General features: G+C 37.7%; 4 protein-coding genes and 3 non-coding genes across 7 annotated transcripts in view; 3 read left to right on the top strand and 4 right to left on the bottom strand.

Annotated features, from left to right (window-relative positions):
* The first annotated feature begins 444 nt into the window (after window positions 1-444).
* On the top strand, window positions 445-517 carry TRNAR-UCU (transfer RNA arginine (anticodon UCU)). The gene has a single exon. It is a non-coding gene; the product is annotated as a tRNA-Arg (tRNA).
* A 1346-nt stretch (window positions 518-1863) lies between these two features.
* TRNAK-UUU (transfer RNA lysine (anticodon UUU)) lies at window positions 1864-1936 on the bottom strand. Its single transcript has one exon. It is a non-coding gene; the product is annotated as a tRNA-Lys (tRNA).
* A 426-nt stretch (window positions 1937-2362) lies between these two features.
* On the top strand, window positions 2363-8251 carry LOC141820638 (purple acid phosphatase 15). Its single transcript, XM_074707995.1, has 7 exons — window positions 2363-2642; window positions 3913-4104; window positions 4514-4847; window positions 4993-5210; window positions 7086-7276; window positions 7557-7841; window positions 7960-8251. Exons 1-7 carry the CDS (start codon window positions 2369-2371, stop codon window positions 8125-8127), a joined length of 1662 nt encoding a protein of 553 aa, XP_074564096.1. The 5' UTR covers window positions 2363-2368; the 3' UTR covers window positions 8128-8251.
* Window positions 8252-8433: 182 nt separating this feature from the next.
* LOC141820681 (uncharacterized) lies at window positions 8434-10674 on the bottom strand. The gene is made up of 2 exons (XM_074708044.1): window positions 10233-10674; window positions 8434-9913 (listed from the first exon to the last, which is right to left on the bottom strand). Exons 1-2 carry the CDS (start codon window positions 10511-10513, stop codon window positions 8545-8547), a joined length of 1650 nt encoding a protein of 549 aa, XP_074564145.1. The 5' UTR covers window positions 10514-10674; the 3' UTR covers window positions 8434-8544.
* Window positions 10675-13190: 2516 nt separating this feature from the next.
* Window positions 13191-13263, bottom strand: TRNAK-UUU (transfer RNA lysine (anticodon UUU)). Its single transcript has one exon. It is a non-coding gene; the product is annotated as a tRNA-Lys (tRNA).
* Window positions 13264-15138: 1875 nt separating this feature from the next.
* Window positions 15139-16270, bottom strand: LOC141820645 (uncharacterized). Its single transcript, XM_074708001.1, has 2 exons — window positions 15750-16270; window positions 15139-15663 (listed from the first exon to the last, which is right to left on the bottom strand). The coding sequence occupies exons 1-2, from the start codon at window positions 16227-16229 to the stop codon at window positions 15601-15603; spliced, it is 543 nt and encodes a 180-aa protein (XP_074564102.1). The 5' UTR covers window positions 16230-16270; the 3' UTR covers window positions 15139-15600.
* Window positions 16271-20634: 4364 nt separating this feature from the next.
* Window positions 20635-21829, top strand: part of LOC141820677 (28 kDa ribonucleoprotein, chloroplastic-like) — a 6141-nt gene continuing 4946 nt past the window's right edge. Inside the window, exons 1-2 of the mRNA XM_074708038.1 lie at window positions 20635-21209; window positions 21377-21478. Of these exons, the coding sequence (XP_074564139.1) occupies window positions 20685-21209; window positions 21377-21478 (627 nt within the window). The 5' untranslated portion in view covers window positions 20635-20684. The remainder of the gene's footprint in view (window positions 21210-21376; window positions 21479-21829) is intronic.

The following is a 21829-nucleotide window of genomic DNA, read 5'->3' as shown; positions in this document are numbered from 1 at the left end:
ATAAAATAAAAAAGTATGCTGCGTTTTCATTCGGTGATGATGCTGTGTGCTGTTTGAGAACGGACAGCTCTAGAGCAATTGAGGAAACCACGGCTGGATCGTCCAGCTTGAACTTTTCAATAAAGGCCTCTATTTTTAATAAATATCCAAATGGAACTTTTAGCCTAAAAATAAACAAATATATATTATTTTTATTTATGAAACTTTAGAATTTATTTTTTATATATTCTTTTCTTCTGAATTTATTTTTTATATCGAGAAACTACAGGAGGATATTACTTGGCTTCTTGAACCCTTGTCTTTTTTTACAACTCTGTTGCGTCGTAACCAACTAACATAAATTTGAATATATATTATATATTGATGATAGGATGCTCGTATGGTATTGATACACGGCTTAAGTCAGTATAATTAAACATATATATTATTTTATACGCACCAAGAGCGCCCGTGGCCTAATGGATAAGGCGTCTGACTTCTAATCAGGCGATTGTGGGTTCGAGTCCCACCGGGCGTGAACCTTTTTCCTTTTGTTTTTAATTTTATTTAAAAGTAACGAAATTCTTGATAATAGTTTGTTATGTGATTTTGCTGTTTCTATTATATATAATTAGAAACATTTATATTGTGGATTAATAAGATTGTTTTTACCTTTAAATTCTACGGGAGGTTTATTATCACTAATATATATAGTTATTAGAGTTTTTCATTGACTCATAAGATATGCAAAAAAAAAAAACACATTTGAAATGGTTAAATCTAAATAATATCAACTAAAATGAGATATACAAATAATAAAATTTAAAAAAAATAAAAATTTAGGTTATTCGATGTAGTAATCGAATAACCTAAAATTCATGAGCCCTAGCCCAAGTGATTGAGTATTTTTTGCAGAGCCCTAGCCCAAGTGATTGAGTATTTCGAGTGCCCAAGCACCTGTGTCAAACTCTTGAGTGACCAAGCACTAAGTGTCCATCTCACTCATCTATCGACTATCAAGTATCGTCTGCCAAATGTCAAGTAGGTTGCCGTATAAAGCACCAAAGTGCTGATCATCCGAGTACCTCAAGTTCAAATGGGTTGCGCTCTATGTACGAAAGCCAATTCGATGTAGCAATAACAATGACATTAATTGTAAATGATGTGCATGAAGATAATATAATATAATTTTTTATCATTCTTCTCCTCTTATATATGGTAATGATGTCAATATCAAGAGCTAAATGATTCTATATTATCTCGTCTATCTGATACTCTCTTCTTTATCTCTAAAGCTAATTTGATTCTCCGCTAATTCATCTTTTTTAGAGGGATTCATCAAATAACTCCCGATGAGTCTTTTGATATTTATTATTTTTATTGACAGAATCGATCACATCTACAAAAGAAATTCTCTCTGCTGAGCTTAAAAACTTCGTTAGTAACTATATTGTGGAAGAAAACCTCTTCAGTTCTCGTCAACGTTCTCAAATGAGACAGTGGATTATGGAGTTTGCTATACTGTAAACAAATAGAATATTAAAATTCTAAATTTTCTACTATTGTAAACAAATAGAATATTTAAATAAATAGTAATTATAATAATTTTGATTGTCTAAGGCTCAATAGAATATTTAAATAAATAGCAATTATAATAATTTTGTTGTCTAAGGCTCAATCTATAATCAGAAATAAAGGGGAAAAAAGATTGCACCCTTTTTAGGAATGTTTAGTACAATAAATCTTTTTAGACTGTCCTAATACGAAGAGTGGCAATTTTATATTAATATTATTATCTTTTTATATTATTGATAATGAAGAAAATGCAAGGAAGAGATGACAAAATCAAAATTAGAGAAACATAATAATAAAATAAAACAATTCCGCCGTCTGTGGGAATCGAACCCACGACCACATGGTTAAAAGCCATGCGCTCTACCGGCTGAGCTAAGACGGCTTGATAACTAAGTTTTCATTTTTATTTACAGATTTTATTACAACAGTTTTTGAATACAATTTTATAACAGTGGTTGTTATATTATCATTTTAGATTAAAATTTAAATTTAAATAAATAGATGCATTTTAGAAGGCTATTTTATTTCACTCGTACTTTTAATGATATTTTTATAGAATTTTTTCTATTTTCATGATATATTTTATAAATATTTTATTTTTATAAATAATGTCGATTCACTTCTCCTGAGAAGAACGACTATGGCGGTTGATTTATATTCCAAAAATGGACAGATGCCGCGGAGACGCAACGCTTCTCTCTCTCTCTCTCTCTCTCTCTCTCTTCCCCCGCCTTTCTCTTTTCCACCTTTCCTCCGTGCTCTCCTCGATCGCTCCATCCTCAACCAAACCCTAACTCCCAAGCGAAGCAGGGCAATGGATCTCCCGGCTCCCCTCCTCCTCTTTCTGGCGTTGTCGCTTCCAGCGTGGACAGCCCTCGCGGATGGCGGCCGGAGGATCCCGACCACATTGGATGGTCCGTTCGTCCCCGTGACCGTCCCGATCTACGGCAGGGCGACACCAAGGAACGCCGTCGACTTGCCGGACTCCGACCCCCGGGTGCAGAGGAGGGTGACAGGGTGGGAGCCTGAGCAGATCTCCGTCTCGCTATCGGCCACTGAGGATTCCGTCTGGATTTCGTGGATTACGGGTTTGTGCTCCGTGTTACTGTATGGTTTAGGACTATTGAGTTTCGTCTCGCTTTCTCCGCGTTCTCGAGTAATTTAGGACTGTCGCCTCTCTTTCTCTTGTTAAACATTGTCTCGTTTTGGTTGAATTTTATTATTATTCTTACCTTTGACCAAGTTACTTTAAAATAGGAGTGCTTTCCCCCTTTTTTTTATTTGGATGCAAAAATGCCAGTTCAATTTGTAGTTTTTTCCTCCTTCTTTGCATGGGTATACTAGAGTAAACTTGCACAAACAGCAGAAGGAATAAGGGAGAGGACGCACAACATGAAATTTTGTTTATTGAGAACGAAATGACGAATTAAGTAACTATAGTGGTGAAGAACGGCTATAAATAAGAACAGAATTCTATAGCTAGAAGTCAATCCGAGCGTAACAGAGAACATAAAGAAAATAAGATAGTTCAAGTTTTGCGTAACTCAATGCATGCATAAACTGATGAAAATCAAAGAGGAATCATCAGAAGGATTATAAATGAAACATTCCAGAGCATCACCTTTACATTTCAGAAAAGATAAGTGTGTGTATGTTCATGCACCTAATCCTCTGTTGTTGCCATTTTGTTGCTATTCCAGAAAAAAATAATTAATTGTGAGATGATGCTTGTTGAAGACACATTGATTATATTCCAATCAAATCTACATACCTAGGCTTGTACTAAGGACATCCAAGTCTTATGAGGCAATCCAGCAATCTGCAATTCAGAAACCATGTTATAATATTGTCAACAGAATCCCTTTGAGAAGCAACTGGTTTCCAAATTCTCAATCATGATCATTTTGGAAAAAAACCACCACTGGAAGGAAAATTCTTAAAGTTCAGAGAAATCAATTGGCTTTGAATAAAAGATATCCATGCACAAACGATTCTAGTCAGTTTAAGAAAAATTCATGTTTGCCAAATTAACATCAAATGAAGTTTTCTTGTGTTTGGTCTTTTTTTCTTTTTTTTTTGAGTTTGATGCAGGCATATGGACTTAGTTCTTTTTGAGTTAGGTGAGTGACAGCTTTGTACAACAGAGAAATATTTGAGTTCCGTTCTTACTTCTACTTTTGAGATATCTTTCACATTGTAAGATTTTGTAAAAAAAATAATAACTGACGTTAATTTTTCGCATGCATGGAACCCTTTGATTCAAAGTATAGATCTTTCTTTTTTTGAGTACTGGAATTTTTTTGTTTTCTGCTGTAATTTGATTCTTGCTGTAGTTTAAATGTTCATGTCAACATGCAGGTGAGTTTCAAATTGGCAATGACATTGAGCCATTAGACCCTACAAGTGTAGCAAGTGTGGTCAATTATGGGATTTCAAAGGAAATTTTGACTTCTGAAGCTACAGGATATTCACTCATTTATAATCAATTTTATCCATTTGAAGGCCTGCAAAATTACACTTCTGGGATTATACATCATGTTCTACTAAATGGTATGCTTGCAGAACTTATTTATTTATGTGGATTGACCAGTTCATGCAGGTTCTTGCAAATCATTCACCACAGCATTTAATTTGGTGAGGTTTTATATGGTAACAGGAGGCTTACAGCTTCTGTCCTTTTTTGTGTGTGTGATATTAGGTTAGGTGTGTTAGATATTGATCATGTACTATTCTTTTCTTAGATTATATTTCCTACTTTTATGTATTTAGTAGAATTATACACATGTATTCACCACTGGGACTAATAGTTCAAAAGAAAGCGCTTAAGTAGTAATTAAAAATTTGGATCTGATATTCTTATTGGAGCTGATGACACAATGTACTGTTCCAGTACCTTTAAAAATGCTTTTATCATTGTTGCATATTTAGTTAATTATGCTGCTAAATGATTCCTTTGCAGATCTGAGACCGGGGATAAAATACTACTACCAATGTGGAGACCCATCGATACCAGCTATGAGTACCATCCATTCTTTCCACACCATGCCTGCTTCGGGACCTGATAACTACCCAAAATCGATAGCTGTAGTTGGAGATTTGGGTCTTACGTACAATAGTACATCCACTGTGGACCATATGATGGGCAACATGCCAGATCTTATTCTTTTGCTAGGGGATGCTACTTATGCAAATTTATATTTGACAAATGGGACAGGAGCAGATTGTTATTGCTGTTCATTTCCAACAACTCCAGTACATGAGACCTTCCAACCTCGGTGGGATTACTGGGGAAGGTTTGTAAGCGTGCTAACAATTCTTTGAATATCTGTCTTATCTTTGCTAAGAATACTAGTATCGGGAAACTTATCCATTTATGAATATTTTGAATTCCAAATAGCTGCCACCGATGGAATGATGTTTTTTATAATCCCTTTATAGATACATGGAGCCTGTGATTTCAGAAATTCCAATTATGGTGATTGAAGGAAACCATGAGATAGAACCACAGGCTGAAAATAAGACATTCGTATCTTACAGCTCAAGATTTGCATTTCCATCTGAAGAAAGTGAATCATTTTCTACATTATACTATTCTTTCAATGCTGGGGGAATACACTTTATTATGCTCGGAGCCTATATTTCCTATTACAAATCAGGTCAGTTTAGTCTTCCTCTCACTCACTCCTGATGCTTGTAGTTTGGTTCCAATTTTGATATTCATATGAAGCTGCCTGTCATTCAAGTGAAGGATCAATGTCTTCAATCTTGAAATGCACACAAAATTTTCTGATTTGTAACTGTAAATAACTGTTATACTTCTTCTTTAGTTGTCACAATCATTCAGAGTTGTGTGGATTCTAATTTCTGAACAATATAAATCTCTTTTACTGGAGCAGGGATTTTTGAAATTTGCCTACCTCAAACTTCAATTGAAGGAATGAAAGTATGAAGGTGTTATGCATATAGAAGTATGTTAAGTGGTTGAGTTACAATATATTGTTGGCATCTGGTTTGCAGCAACAATATATGTAGGCCAACATGAACTAAGAATAGTACATGTATTTGTGGTTATGAGAAAGTCACTAAGGGTGGCAATTGATGTTTCAAGGTCAAAAAAGGAAATCACCTGCATTTCCATTTATCTTAGACAACTCAGTGTAGACTCTAGGTTTTAGATACTGAGTTGTCTGGCTTACTCTACAAGGTCAGTTAAAATTGAAACTGAAAATTGGATGCCAGTGATGTTTGAGTAGAATTTGAGGAAGGTAAACATGTATTGCCTGTTGGATTCATAAGAAGACAATTGCATATTTTGAGAGCTCTAGAGTTAATCATAAACCTAAGATATTTATGCTCCAACTTGTTACATAGACTAGCAAGTTGTCATAAACTAAGTTATGAACATAAAAATGAAAATACAACTTAGTAAAGATTTGTAAATAGTTATTGGAGAATGCGAGCAACAATTCCTTAGTTTTAGATCAACACAGTGACAGAGAGGACAATGAGAGAGGTCTCAAGAACAAGTTCTCGAGTGGGCTTCTCCCTAAAATGTACATACAAAAACCCGAAAAAGAATGAAGAAAAAGGAAATCACTCAGATTTTATAGGAATGATGGACATCACAACTCAACCTCTGCTGGATATAGCAAGCCAAGAGTAGAAAATTTTCTTTGGAATCGAGCAAAGAGAAGAAATTGTTCAGGTATTTAGCGGCAGGAAGATTAATCAAACAAAGAAGAGTAGGAAGAATATGTCAGAATCAGAGGAAATTGTTGGATTCTGTAGGAAGAAGCATGTGATGAAAGGAGTTGGTGCTTGGCTGCTAAGGAGATGGAACCATGTGGAGATCTGGACTTGGAGAGCTAGACAATAAGGCAGTAAGCATAGAAAGAGAGAAGAAAGAAATTGAGGAACAGATGAGGGAGAAGGAAACAAATAGTAGATGCTGGGAGAAGAATTTGTTAGTCCAGAACTGGAAGTTACACTTATCCGGGTGAACATGATCAGGGAGGAATTCAACTACCAAACCATGAGAGAGAAGGGGAACCAAGAGATGAAGCAGGAAGAGGGATTATTTCTTCTGCGTAATCGCCTATCTCCTGATTGCAACACATTGAAGCAGAAGTGCTGAAAGAAACTAACACTTGGAAGAAGAGTCTGACATTATTGCTTATAGAGATAATACTAGATGATGTGCTGGACGAAGATCCTCACTGAGCAGTCGAGGCGTGGCAACTAAGAAAATTCATTTCATTCCACATTTCCATGAACCAAATTTTAAGATTCATATCCTTATATTATTCATACTTTATTCCACTCCAAAAATAAGAATGCACATTCCTATTCCATTCTCACTATTTCATTCCTTGCCGATTTCATTCTATGAATCAAAATTGGAAGATTTTGTATAATCTTAAAATTGTTTTCATGTATAAGGGTTAAACTCACTATAGCATTTTCCAAAGTAGTCGGCCCTTTACAACTCTCTCCATCATAGCAATCCCCTAAGGTAAGTTGGTCTATTTCAGGTGAACAATACAAGTGGTTGGAAAGAGACCTGGAAAGGGTCGACCGAACAGTAACTCCATGGCTGATAGCAACTTGGCATCCGCCTTGGTACAGTTCCTACAAAGCCCATTACAGGGAAGCTGAGTGTATGAGAGTGGAAATGGAGGAGTTACTTTACTCGTATGGTGTTGACATCGTATTCAATGGCCATGTAAGACTGTTGTCTTTTTCTTAAATTGCATTATTTCCATGATGACCTCTTTGCTGTTTTTCATTCTAAAGAAAGGAGTTGAATGAAAAATGAACTTAATTATATACAATTGTTGTATAAAATCTTAAAAAATTGGCTTCGAAATTGTATCAGCTTCTTTGAACACAAGGTGAAGTGAGCTTCATCAGTATCATTCTTCTTGAAATGACAAATTATTAGTACGTTTGCATTGAATTCTGAACTATCTGATCATCAATGATCTTCATTCCCCAATATTCAGGTTCATGCATATGAACGATCAAACCGTGTGTACAACTATTTGCTGGATCCGTGTGGTCCAGTCTATATCACAGTGGGTGATGGGGGCAACCGAGAAAAAATGGCAGTTAGGCATGCAGATGATCCTGATGGATGCCCAGAGCCATCGACAACATATGATGTGCATATGGGTGGATTCTGTGCATTCAATTTCACCTCTGGCCCTGCTGCAGGCAAGTTTTGCTGGGATCGTCAGCCCGATTACAGCGCTTATAGAGAAAGTAGCTTTGGACATGGGATCCTAGAGGTAGACCATTCTTTTCTTTGTTAATTGCATACATGATACCTTCAGTATCAACCATGTTTCAAACTGGTTACTGTTTTTTCACTGAATCTTTTGCACTTGCATCATTTGCCAAATGCAGGTGAAGAACGAGACTCATGCTCTATGGACGTGGCACCGGAACCAGGATCTTTATGCCAGTGCTAAAGATGAGATTTATATAGTCAGGCAACCACACAAGTGCCCTGTCAAGCCGATAATGCCATCAGATTTTATTGGAGGAATCAAGGGTGATCTAGTGGAACTATAACAACCTATTTTTCCCCAGAGGGATGAAATTTTACAAGGTACATAGGTTTGGTGAAAAGCATCATACGTCACAGTATAAATTGTATGAAGGTGAAAATTACAAATTTAAACCTATCTCATCAAAGTGAACACTAATTCATTATGTAGCCCTGAATTGTGCTTGATATGGATTACATGATACTTTATCTAAATGTATATGGACATACGGATGCAGTTTTGATTACTTTTTTATGGGTTCGAACGAGATTTGTCACACAACAGTTTGTTCTTTAACACCAAATGTTACATTCTAATTTGGATCTGTTGATTTCTTGAATACAACAACACTAGCCCAAACAAATTCAGAACAGAATTTAGTTACTATATTAGCAGATATAACACAACTAAGCTCCTGCTTCACCAAACAGCAAACTAATGGTCAAAAATTCCATTTTGGAGACGTATGAGCAGCGGTTTGAGGCGGCTTCCTCTGATTCACCGAATTGTTTCGCTTCTTCATGCTCGATGAGACGGTTGGGTTGTAATACTCATGGATCCTTTGTGCCGACACTGATGTTTGTGACCGCGTCTTCCTTGCAGGTTGCAAGGCATGGTGCTGCTTCTGCACGGCTGCTTTGGATGCCGATGTCGTCGTCGAGGACCATCTGCTGTAGTTGACACAGCTTCTGCTCCTGCCCACCTGTTGAAGCCCGGTTTCTTTGGCACTCGGTATATTTCTACTCTCCATTGTCTCAGCCGAGTACATGGTTTGCTTCTCGCTGCTACAATGCTCCCACTCGTTCAATACCTCCGGAGAAGAAGAGGAGTGCACGTCACTGCAGTGATCTTGCCAGGTACCAACCGGCGGTAGCTTATATTCCGGCTTAACATTCGCTTGCGATGCATTGCCTGATGAAAACTCGTTTTCTCTCTTTGCAGTCGTAGGCTCTTTGACATTGTTCTCCTCAGTTAACTTTTTAAGTGGCAGAGGCAAAACGATCGACCTCGAGACCTTCGGAGGGAAGTTGATGTCCAAGAGCTGCACGGGAGCTCGCTCCTTCTTTTGAATCGGTCCAGGAATTAGTTTTGGCGATTCAAAAATCTCTGGAGTAGGAATCCCCTGGTCATGGATACAATCCAAGTCCATGAGCAGGTCTTCGTCAGGGCAAAATATAGCATTAGAGTTTGACGAGCAACTCGGCCCAAGCTGATGTCTATATTTTCGGTCTGCCGGCGGGGATAGCGCGGCGATCGCCGCCTCCTCATTCACCTCCTCAGGTACTTTGGAGACACGCCGTGTCTTCAGTCCCGTAGGCATCAACTGAACTGCAGGCAACTTGGGCTTGCTAACCTCATCCAAGCTGCCCTCCCAATGCTGATACAACCAATCGCATATGACGGAAATGGGAATCCCAAATTGGGAGGAACTATCCTTCTTCTTCTGTGACAAAGCTGTCGAAGAAGACGGAGGCGATCTTCCAGCGGGAGACGATGCAAGTTTCATGGGATCGCAGATCATGAAAGCTAAATTGCCTTGGACATCAAAACCAGCAGATCCAGGACGCCATGGCACACCATCGGTAGACAACTTTATGAGATTATCTGTCGCTACAACAATTTTTGCTTCGCCTATCTTCAGCTCCTTTTTCATTGTGTGCCCTAATAGGTAAACCAAATTGCCCAAATCTAGATTTGGGCGGCAGCAGATCTTCAAGTGAAAAGGTTGCTGCACCTGCGAGGTCGAATCGTCATCCAGTATATCAAGTCCCACTATAGTAAGATCGAGAACGGAACTCGTTATGAAAAATCTGGAAAAGAATAAAGAAACATGAGACGATGCAACTAAGATACATGAAGTATTCAACTAGAAAGTAGAAGAAGATCATTAATGCTATTATTTGTTTGTTTTATTTATCATGTACAGAGAGAGAGAGAGCATCAGATCTGGGCGAAATTGCAATCTCCAGTGGCATGATTTTACCTACTTCCACATTGATCTACAACAGAATCACCGTACTTCAACATTTCCAATTCAAACCCCGAGTTATCGGGATGATTTCTTCAGCAGAAACAGGAGAATCTTGAAACAAATGCAGGAAATCAGTAGTAAAGAAGGAAGCGACTGACCTCTGAGGAACGAGGCGGCCAACAGCGCAGCCGCGGAAGAGTTGGATCTCGGCCGCCTCAGCGGCCGCAGCAGAAGGGAGACGGGCATGCGTTGTGAGGATTAGGTTACGGTGGATGAGGAAACCAGTGCCTGCGTCGCCGCCGCCGCCGCTCCCACCTCCGGCGACGGAGATGGACGCGAGCGCGAGGCCTTTGGACGCGAATATGCTGTCCTTCATCCTCTCCGATCTCCCCCCGCCCGAGCAGAAGCACCACCTCGAACCCTCCCCCAAAACTCCCATCTCGCCAGCAAGTCTCTCCCTCCGATCCGAGAATGTAAAGCCCAATGTAGCGTCACAGAAAGCTTACGGGATCTGGTGTTTGCCGACGGCCGGTGCCGGAGTATCTGGACGCCAGCCGGCACGGATCTGTCGATCTCTCTCTCTCTCTCTCCTTCTTCTTCTTCTTCTTGGCAGAGGCGAGGAGGAAGATCCCCTTTCGCTGCTTAATCTACCTTCCCATATTTTTATACAATACCATCAATAAATGTTTGATTTATTATTATTATTATTATTATTATTATTATTTTATAATTTAGGTGTACATTATCCGATAACGCTTCAATTCTAATTTTTTAAAATTATTTTTAAAGTGTTTTATTATTATTATTAGGTATTTATTAAAATCGATCATGTATAAGTTGTGCGAATACCGCCTACGACATCTTAATTATTAAATAAAAAACAGAAGGGTATTTATTTATTTATTTATTTATGATAATTATAAGATAGGGAAGGCAACATAATAATTATTTCAGCATGAAATTGATGTTGAGCGTGAAGAATGAGAGAGTGAATTAATGCGGCATGGAACATTTATTTGTGCAATTAGTGTTCTTCTCTCGCCATCTCATGTTTGCGGTGTAAATCATGTTTGGAGTTACTACTCTACTTACCAAAGCTACCACATCTATTTATTTGTTTGTTTATTTATTTTTGTGAAAGTAGTTGTTAAACACTTGGGAGGAAGGTGAGAATTGCATCGAGTCATCGTGCCCTTTTTGTCCTGGATGACACACGTGCTACAATGACCGAGACAAAGGGTTGTGATTCCTTGAAGATGAGCTAATCTAATCCATCCTCAGTTCGAATTGCAGGTTGTATGGAGTCGAAATCATCAAAAATTATCTATTAGTGATATGGCGGTGAATTCCTTCTTTGCCTTGTACACACCGCTTGTCATACTTGAAAAAAAAACATAAAAAGGTAATTAGTATCCGTTCCAAAACGGATTATATGCTCTTAAAAAAGGGAAAAATTGATCAAAATTTAATTTTCAATTGAAACTAAAATGATTCTGTCAATTGATTTTTTATTATCGTCATATGTAATTTAGATAAGTAATTTATCAACATATGTAGCAAAAGAACATATCTAGCTCTTTCACGTTGAATATAATTAATTATTTTGATTTTCTACTAGCCGCTTTAACTATAACCCCAGTTTTAGTCGTTGGTTTAAATAATTTCAAATTTAGGTGATTAAATTTACACTAATGGTTAGAGTGTATTTGGTTAAGTTCATGGCAGTAGACAAGAATCGAATTTCGACGAAGTCGAGACAATATCCTCTCCGTAATGGTCAATTGCAGCTTCCCGATTTATCTCCTCATAGATGATTGTGAAATCGATTATGTGAAATCGTTGGAATAGTAGATTCTATCTTTTTACTAAAGTGCTTGGTTAAGTTATCCTATATAATCATGATTATATGATCATCTAATTTAATATTATTTAAAATATAATCACATAATCAACATTATAATAAATAAAATATAATATTATTTAATTTAGATAATATTATCATCTAATTTAATATTTCCTTTGTTCGCCTCTGCCTGCATCTCCACTCCTTCCTCGCCTACACAGCCGTACGGGGCAAAATGAGTCACTAGGATAATTTTAGAAATATTTTTCTATTAACCCTAAAAAAATCTTATATTTCGATGGTAATCACATTTTCAATTTCGATGGTAAGCGCGTTCTCTTCAACAAAAGATAGAATCCGCTACCCAGCATTGATAATTGCATTCTCAATTTTATTGATATTTGCTAATGTGATGAACATGATTAATTACTTAAAAAATCACTCATTATCTAAATTAAACAAAGTTAAATAATATAATCTTAGATTGATAATTAAGATTATCAAAGATAATCCTAACCCAATGCACCTTTAAAATTATTAAGAATTTTATATTGAAAGATAAAAAAATATATATTTACGTTGAAAGGGGACGATCGTGTTGTTGTTTTCATTCGTCTTCCATTTACTCCTTATTTCTATACTCTTATCCCTTCTACATTAAAAATTGAGAGCCCCTTATTATCATTTTTATTTTCAAACATATTATAATAACACTTTATCATATTTGACGTACTCTTATTGTAATTTTAAAGCTTGATTAAAATAGTTTCTAATTTAATCAAAATTATTTTAATATAAAAATAATCTATATATAATAATTTTGATAAGTTAAATTAAAAAAATTAAATCATTTTACTTGGAGGTTTAGAATAATATATTTTCAGTACGGAAAATATGACAGAATGATATTTTGACTTTATTTAAAAGGTACTCTTTATGAAAATAATAACAAAAGATGCCGTTTTGCATGACAGTATTTGGATTAAATAAAAATTATTATTTATTAAATATAAATTTAACATTAGCTATTTTATGAGTTTAAGTTATTATAAGTATATATATATATATATATATATATTTGTTTGCATAGGTGAGTTGTTCACTCATTTTTATAAAACCCGAATTTATAGGATTTAATATAAAAGTTTGAAACACATAATTTATTTATTTTTTAAAAAACCACATTTTAATTTTAAATGGGAAATCCTTTTAATATCAGAAATTAATAAAACGACAGTAAGAGGCAACAACAAATCAAAACGCTTTAAGAACACGCCGTCTGTGGGAATCGAACCCACGACCACATGGTTAAAAGCCATGCGCTCTACCGGCTGAGCTAAGACGGCTTGGTTACTTTATGTTTAAGATTATAATTAATATAGTTAAATACCATGCACATTTTTTTTTAAAATTACTGATATAAACAATGTATATGTTTAGAAAGTGTTTTTTTGGTAACAATTGTTCTCATCAACTTTAATTTGATAGCTTTATGTCACATAATCATTTGCTAATCTGCAAATTAGTTTGGATGTAGCAGGAGTTCAACTAGTCTAGTTTACCCACATGTGTTAGTCAATCCAACAAGTTATTTTTTATTTTTTAGTAATTCAGATATCTAACTTTTACGATCCAATTAATTCTGAAAGTGACCGACCTAGCCCTGTAGAAAATTTTCGCCAATCATTAAGATAAATTGGGAAGCGTAGATGATTACTAATTACGGACGATCCAATGCCACAAGTTTTTCAAACTCTCTAGGTCTAATCTATTATGGATGAGATTTAAATCCTCGTTATCTTGGGAGTTTGTCCCACCTCTTACTATCACACTATAGCTCCAATCCTAATGACCTACATGAGCAAAGTGTTAAATTAAGAAGTTCATGTGAGTCAGGATTCCATTTGGTCTCAAGGCAATCCAACAATTTGAGTGATTTAAAGAGGATAGTCTAGTTGGTATGCAACACAAGGATCACTAAGCATTTAGATAGACTAATTAAAACCTTTGAGCTAGTTAGGGGTGGTTTAGAAAAGTTAAGCGAGGTAATCAACTTAAAACTATTGAGCTTGGCAGGCCAATTGGAACAAACATATTAATTAGTCGAAAGACAAACTCGCTAGCACTTGTCGAGATAGCCAAGTGTCATAGATCAAGTCAAGCGCAACATCAAGTAGTCAGTATTTTTTTTTCAAAGAGGGCAAGTAAAGTTGTAGAATACTCAAAATGCCCTACTTGTAAATTTATCAAAGAGATGTAGTATTTGTTTTCAATAATGCCCCTCAAGACAGTTGCAAAGAAGCTTGCAAAATTAAACTGTTAAAACATTTAACTAAGGGCTAATCTTTTGAAGCTACAAAAGGGGTAGAACATCCACATTATGCAAAATCAAAGTTACCACGTATCAATAATGAACTGCTGCAAAATGCCATAGAAAAAGCTACACTATTAAAGGCACTTGAGCCAACAATCTATTATTTTTGAAGTTGACTTGAAGCATTCAGGTGGGCACTCCCTGCTGGTGTTCATCATGACTAATGAGAGTGAGGTTTCTCATTGACAGATTTGGAGCTGGAGCTCCAAAAGCCACTGCATCTTCATTTTCACTAGTCAACTCCAGTATCCCAATCCTCCTTTACGAAAAGTAAAGTGACATTTGAGTTGGCTGTCCTTTGAGAGGTCCACAGGTTCAAACTAACACTTGAAGCACTTCAATTTCCAGATGCTATTCTACAGGACCAGTCCAAACAAAACTGCACAAGAACAATTGTTAAAGCATCTGAATTGAGACACTCACTGAAGTTCACTAGAGATGAAGGCTCCTTCATGCAAATTATAATGTTTGAACTCCTGCAAAACGCCATAAGCAAAGCCACATGCTCTATGAATTCCATCCCTGATATTCTCACACATTCAGTTAGATAAAACAGACCATGGCACCATGCTTTCATTCCCTATGAGCCTCTGGATCAATTGATTCTGGTTTCATACCTCACCAGTTTTAAGTTGCATGGTGCAGCATTGCTGAAGATTTAGAGATGTCGAGACCTGGTACGCCTCACAATCATCACCAAAATTTTCTGAAGTGCCCATTAGAAGATCTTGAACAGATGAGTTCCACAAGTCTGCAGTGCTAGTCAAATGAAATGGACACACATCTTCTTTGTTGAAACAGTCATTAAGATTAACCTGATTTGAAAGAAAATGAAGAACACTACTACTACTGAAACAACTGTTTATCTCTCGACCAAGAGAACCTATATGTTCCAACAAATCCTTAAGTGTTACAAAATTACATAAGTAGGACATTAATCACAACACAGCAAGAAAGATATTTGCAGCAAAGAAACCCCAGATTTCACTGCATGCATATGAACTATACTACTGGCATGATCAAAACATTATGATCAATTCCAGTAATAGATATCATATAAGCATTAGCATGATTGATCAGTTGGAAAAAGAATCATCCTAGACTCTCTTACCAACATTGGATGCTATATGATCCATCTTACATTGAATCTCAGATGGTAACTCCGAGATTCAATGAAAATTTTATAAAAAGGTTCAGCCTTTCAGCTTGAGACTGTGAAGCTCTACAAGCACACAGATTAGCAAGCTAAAACCAAGCAGACGTGACCTTTTTACTGATAAAGAATTGAAGATGGCGTTGCTTATTAATTTCAGATGGTCGTCTCCCCAAAGTCGGGATGGTCGAGCTTGTAGCGGAGCTCAGCCGATTGACTCTGTGGATCAAAAGGGTGCGCGCATAAGAGTTCTTTGGGAAAATGTAGAAGCGAATGGAACATCAAGTGAGATCGTCAAAGGATACCTCGTCGACGTGGGCAGCGATGCGCGAGCCCTCGCGAGGAAGGTAGTCAGCGGAGACGGGGGCGCAGTCCGGCGGGGTCTCGAACAGGGAGAGGGCGAATCGCTTGTCGACGACCCCGACGTCGAAGTGGATGATGCCGGAGGCCTGTTCGTCGAGGCGGATGGCGCGGACGAGGAACCAAAGGAAGAGGTCCTGGGCCGCGACGCCGGAAAGGGAGGCGATCTGACCGGGGGAGATGGTACCGGAGACGGTGGCGTTGTAGAGGACCTCTCCTTCGAACTTCGCGGTGCAGGAGGAGGGGAGGCGGACCTCGAAGCGACCGTCGGCGTCGATGCGGAAATCCTGGACGCCCTTGGGGAGCAGGCCTATGGGGAGGCCATGGGAGCGGAGGACCTCGTAGGCGTCGCCGCCGTCGCCGGCGGCGATGGAGGAGGCGCAGAGGAGGAGGGGGAGGAGGAGGAGAGGGAAGCGGCGGAGCATGTTGCGGGTTCAATTCCGTCAATTGAACCCCCCGACGGGCGACGTAGAGAGAGAGAGAGAGAGAGAGAGAGAGAATGGGAAAGGAAGGGCGGAGTGGGAGGGAAGAAAAGGAGAGTGTTGGTGGGCCCGGGCCAGACAGCCCATGAAGAAATAATAGAGATGAGAATTGATATGTCGAACTTTTTGGACTTTTTAGTAAAAAATTGGGAATATGTTGCTATAGCCGTAAGAAATGGAATCCCGTCTCATCAAGTAATTTAGGCGGATTATGTTGAAATTTTATCAACCGATTTTAAGATGGGTTCAGACGGGTTAACCCGCCTAAGCCTACGATATAGGATTGGTCCGCTTCGGATTAGAGAAAATTTTATTTATTTATTTTAAATTTTAAAATTAAAGTTCTGAATTAATGAGTTTGTCCATTTAAATTACAATTCAAACTTAAAAATTATAATTTAAACTTAAAAATTTTAACTTAATCAATTTAAATTATAATTTAAACTTAAAATTTTAAATATTTTTTTATTTTTTAATAGGCCGTGAGGCCCACCTAACCTGCAGTCCGCCTTGAGTTATGTTGGATTGAGATTTTTCAACTTGCCAAGTTAGTAGGTTAGCCCATCTCACCTCGTCATATGATGAATCCGTCATAGATTAATCCGTTTGACAGCTCTATCTTCTGCAAGGTTTCGAAAATTAAATCAACAAAAAAAATTAATTCAAGATAAATGCTTGAAAAAAAACAGGTGCAGAAATTAAATCGATGCACGAGAAGCATGAGAGTTGCATGCATGCATGCAGCCGACGTTACGTACAGTCAGCCACCTGCAGTAAACCATCACGTTGATTCAAAATTCGAACGTAACTCAAATTTAAACCTGCAGTAAACCTCACGTTGATTCAAAATTCAAAATTCGTATTTAAAACAGATTGCAAATGTTTAAATAGAGCATGATCGTATAGTAGAATTTAATTAAATTGAAAGATATCAATGAAATATTAGTTTGATATTACACCATTTCCAATTCAATAACGTCGTATCGTGGCAAAAGCCTCAATGAAATAGGTTTAGAACACAAAATAACCAATAGTAGAAATGGCTATGAATGTTGCCGTAGAAGTTGCTCCATTGAAAGAAGCTTCGGCTTGGCTCGTGCTACTAGCGGACTCGGTCTCTGGTTCGGTGGGGGTCGTACCAAGAGGAGCACCGACAGACCCAGCATCGCTATCGGTGATATCATCGCTAGAAGGAGCATTAGCATCGTTGGGGAGAGGTGATTTGGCGATCGGGGTTAAGACATTAGGCACCGAGCTAGTGTCTTCATTCGAAGGGGAGGGAGAGGGAACAGAGCTCGCTAAGGCAGATGCAACGATGGCAACCAAGGCAAAGGCAAAGCCAAAGATAAGAAGTTGAGGGCGTGCCATAGCCAATTTATTTATTTGTTAAGACGAACGATGTTATTAATTGTAGTGGAAATGTATGTAAGATATCGAAAATAAACAAGGGTCGAAGACAAATATATAGAGAAAAGAAAGTATAGGGTCAATGGTTATGAATCCATTTACTATTGTTTTAATGGACGATAAGCGATTAATACAATTGTATGGCATAGAAATGGACATCACACACATCCTTCTGTAGATTAAAAGAGAGCCATAGAAAAAATACATATATATTTCGGGCAACCTAAAGATGTATACGTACGCCTTATTCTGCATGATTCGTCCGCGAAAGAAGATTTTGATTGCTCGAAATTGTTCCGGAAGCCGAAACATGAACAATTAATGTTATTTTTTAATTTTTTTAGTGATTAAGCCATTTAATTTTTTTTCTTTACGATTTAAAAGGTTGGATTATGTATTAAGTAAAAAAAATCAAAAAAAAAATTGCTCAAAGGGTATGTCCGGTTGTTATCCAGTACATCCCTTTGGTAACTAAATTTTTTTAGTTTTAAAATTTTTTTTTTTGTACTTAATACTATAACATAATCCCTAAACCTTAAAAGAAAAAAATATTAAATATATTAACTATAAGTAAAAAAAATAAATTAAAAAATAACATTGTTAATGTTTTGGACACTCGGAATCATCTGTCGTGTACTGAATGCACAAATCAACCGCGCAGGATATCAAATCCGAATATATATGTTTGTGCGCACATGACACAATGCACAATAGAAAAGTCTGAGCACCTTGATCACTAATTTCGGACGTCCAGAATAGAAATAATAGTATGTTTTTGCTTATGTTTAAACAATTTAAAATTTTCCATTTAAAATTTAGGAGTTGGGTTATAATATTAAGCATAAAATATTTTTAAAGTAAAAAAATTTATGTGCTTACGGAGTGTGTCGGATTGTTATCCTGCACATTATGTGAGCAACTAAATTATTTTCAATTTTTTTTTATGCTTAATACTATAACTCAATCCCTAAATTTTAAAGAAAAAATTTTAAATGACTTAATCGTAAGCAATAAAAAATAAAAAATAATTATAAAATGATACTGTTCCTATTCTAGGCACTCAGAATTTCTTATCGCTGATGTTGTACACACAAGCAAGCAAGATATCATGTTTCTATATATATATAATATCTATCCTTCGAGAACAGCTATCCTGAGCGACGGATTCTTACGCACCCCGTGCGCACTCCTCCGACGTTCGCACGCTTCTGCCGCTCGTTCATCGCCGTCCGACCACCGCCGGCCGCCGGACCAGATCCGTTGGAACCGCAACTCGACGGCGCACATCCCAGCATCGAATTTCGGCCGGATTGGGCCGGAATCCGCCGGAATTCCGGCCGAAACATGGCAGCAGGGGTTGGCGCCGCTGTCGCCCGGAATCCGGCCGGATTCCGGCCGAATCGCGGCCGGAATCCGGCCACCTCCGGACCGCCTGCGAGTTGCGGTTCCAACGGGTCCGGTCCGGTGGCCGGCGGTGGTCGGACGGCGATGAACGGGCGGCGGGAAGCAGCGAAGGTCCGAGGAGAAACACTGTGTAATCGGACGGCTCGGATCGGGCGATCGGACGGACGGACGGCTAGGATGGGGTTGCTCACGGGGTGCGCAGGAAGTGGTGCTCAGGATAGATATTCTATCTATCCTTCCATCTCAAATTGTAAAATATTTTCCCCTCTTGCATATCCCAGATGTTTCTAGATATATAAAATATCTATCCTTCCATCTCAAATTCTAAAATATTTTCCCCTCTTGCATATCCCAGGAATCTTATATTTGAAACTAAATCACAACACATTATAGGACTATTTTCCTCTCTAGTAAATAGTAGGCCTGAGGAAGCAGACTGTATGAATAAGTCACTATGAGTACTTTTCGATTTATCTTAGTGATCAGTGAAAAATTTTTGTACAGTTGGATCGATGATCCTTAGGATTAATCAACATAAATTGGATATATGAAGTTAGCTAATAAATAAATAAAATGATGATTTTTAAATATGTTTTAAGTATAAAAAATTCTATAAATATGTGTCCTAGAATTTTAAAGTTAGATTGCCCCTCACCTCTAAAAATAATATTAGACTTTGAGGGACAAAAATGAAAGTGAGATGGAGAGAAAAACTCAATTTCTTAGCCTCACATTCTAAAGACAACCAAAATTTCACCTAAATGTTTTGATCTAATTATTTAGGTTTAATTAATTAAGCTATCTCAAAAAGTAATTTTAAATAAAAATGGTATATTTTGAGTTTTTTTAAATTTTTTTTGGTCTAATTTATTTATGAACAATCTTAATTCAATATTGTTATCAAACATATTTTGATCACCTTTAATTATTATAAACTTTTTTTTTGTCTTCGTGTATACTTCACGTAATGTTTCATAATGTAACTTTTAATACATTCAACTTATGAAATCATTGTGTGTTACATGATGATTACAAGATTTATTTTTTTCAACTTATAATAAATTTAAGTAGAAATTAAATCTTAAGTTCGCATAGGTAATCAATCGCCAATGTATAATACAACATAGTTGAATTGATTATGACGGAGTAAAATTACTGAAGTAGAAAATAATCGAATCTCGACGAAGTCGAGATAATACTTTCTCCCGTCGTGATTTATAACTTCTCAATTTACTTCCTTATATATGATCATGAGGTTGACCGTGTAAGACTGTTGGGATGACAGATTTTATTTTTTTTTAATTTATACAATATTATAATTTTAAAATTATATATTTTTTTGCTCTGGTGGCACAGTGCAGCGGTTTGAATCTCTGCCTATTTTAGATGGATACTTATGAATTTGGCCCTTCGTATTTTTGAGCTAGGGAATCAAGGAGCTAGATTTGACAATATCTTTATTTTGGAGGATCGAATATAAATTTTCCGTCTATGTGTCTCGCACGCTGAATCTAAACCCCAGACGGTCGGTCCCTCTCTGTTCGCCTCTTCTTCCTCTTTCCCCTTATCTCTTCCCCTTCGCAATCCATGGCGGCAGGCGCGGCCTTCAAGCCCGTATCCATGGCAGAAGGCCTTCTACCCTCCTCCCTTCCCACTACCTTCTTTTCGTCCAACACCAAGCCCTCCCTCCCTCTCCTCTCATTGCATCGCGCCTTCAAGCCCTTCCCCTTCCTCCACTCCTCTCGCTCTGCTTCGCTTTTCTCCCTCGAAAAGAAGCTTTCTTTTGTTCCCCTCGTCGCGCAGACCTCCGGTTGGGCTCGCCAGGATGAGGAGGCGGGAGAGGATGAGGTGGAAGTCGGAGATTTTGGCTTTGAAGGGCGCGAGGAGGGAGACGCTGCTGGGATCGAGGAGTATGAGGGAGAAGAGGAGACGACGGTGGAAGATGAGGTAGTGGCGGATGGAGGCAGCGACTTCTTAGAGATGGCGGGAGAGGAGCCTTATGTCGAACCGCCTGAGGAGGCTAAACTCTATGTCGGGAACCTGCCTTTTGATATAGACAGCGAGAAATTGGCTCAGCTCTTCGATTCAGCCGGCGTTGTCGAGGTCGCGGAGGTAAAAAATCTTCATGGTCTTTGATGGGAACCTGAAATGAAGATGCCTCTTTCAGCTTTTAACCCACCAATCAATCATTTTATTCTCTTTGTTTGGCGAGGGCAGTTGAGTAGTTATACGCGATTAAGTTACTTTTGCGATTCTTGTCTCTGCTTCTGTACTTGCAGGTGATTTACAATCGGCAGACTGATCAAAGCCGTGGATTTGGATTCGTGACGATGAGTACTATAGAAGAAGCAGACAAAGCCGTAGAGATGTTCCATCGTTATGTAAGCCCTCTCCTTGATTGCTAGTGCTATTCTTTCACCTTAAATTGAGTGGAAAATATCTGTGAATTGCCAAACACTGTCTCAGTTAAAGATGAATTGCCATTATATGCTTTATGCTGGTTCTGGATCCGTTAAGTTGTTTGCTTCTTGGTTTCTTACACTTCACCTATTTTATCCTTAAGAGTCAAGATGATGTCGTGATGCATTATGCTTTACTGTTCTTACTTGGTTTTAAGATTTTATGTGTAATTTGATCAGATTAATTCATCGCTTCCTCTTGGACTTTGATATTGCCGTAGTGTTGACCTATGTCTCCTTGTGAGAGAAACTAGAAACATGGATAACAAGCTA

Source organism: Curcuma longa, unplaced genomic scaffold (assembly GCF_044706935.1).
Source record: "Curcuma longa cultivar G26 ecotype Majalengka, Jawa Barat unplaced genomic scaffold, ITB_CL_G26_1.1 utg509_np1212_2302976_RagTag, whole genome shotgun sequence".
In the NCBI taxonomy this organism is placed as follows: domain Eukaryota; kingdom Viridiplantae; phylum Streptophyta; class Magnoliopsida; order Zingiberales; family Zingiberaceae; genus Curcuma; species Curcuma longa.
This window is presented reverse-complemented; position numbering and strand designations above follow the sequence as displayed.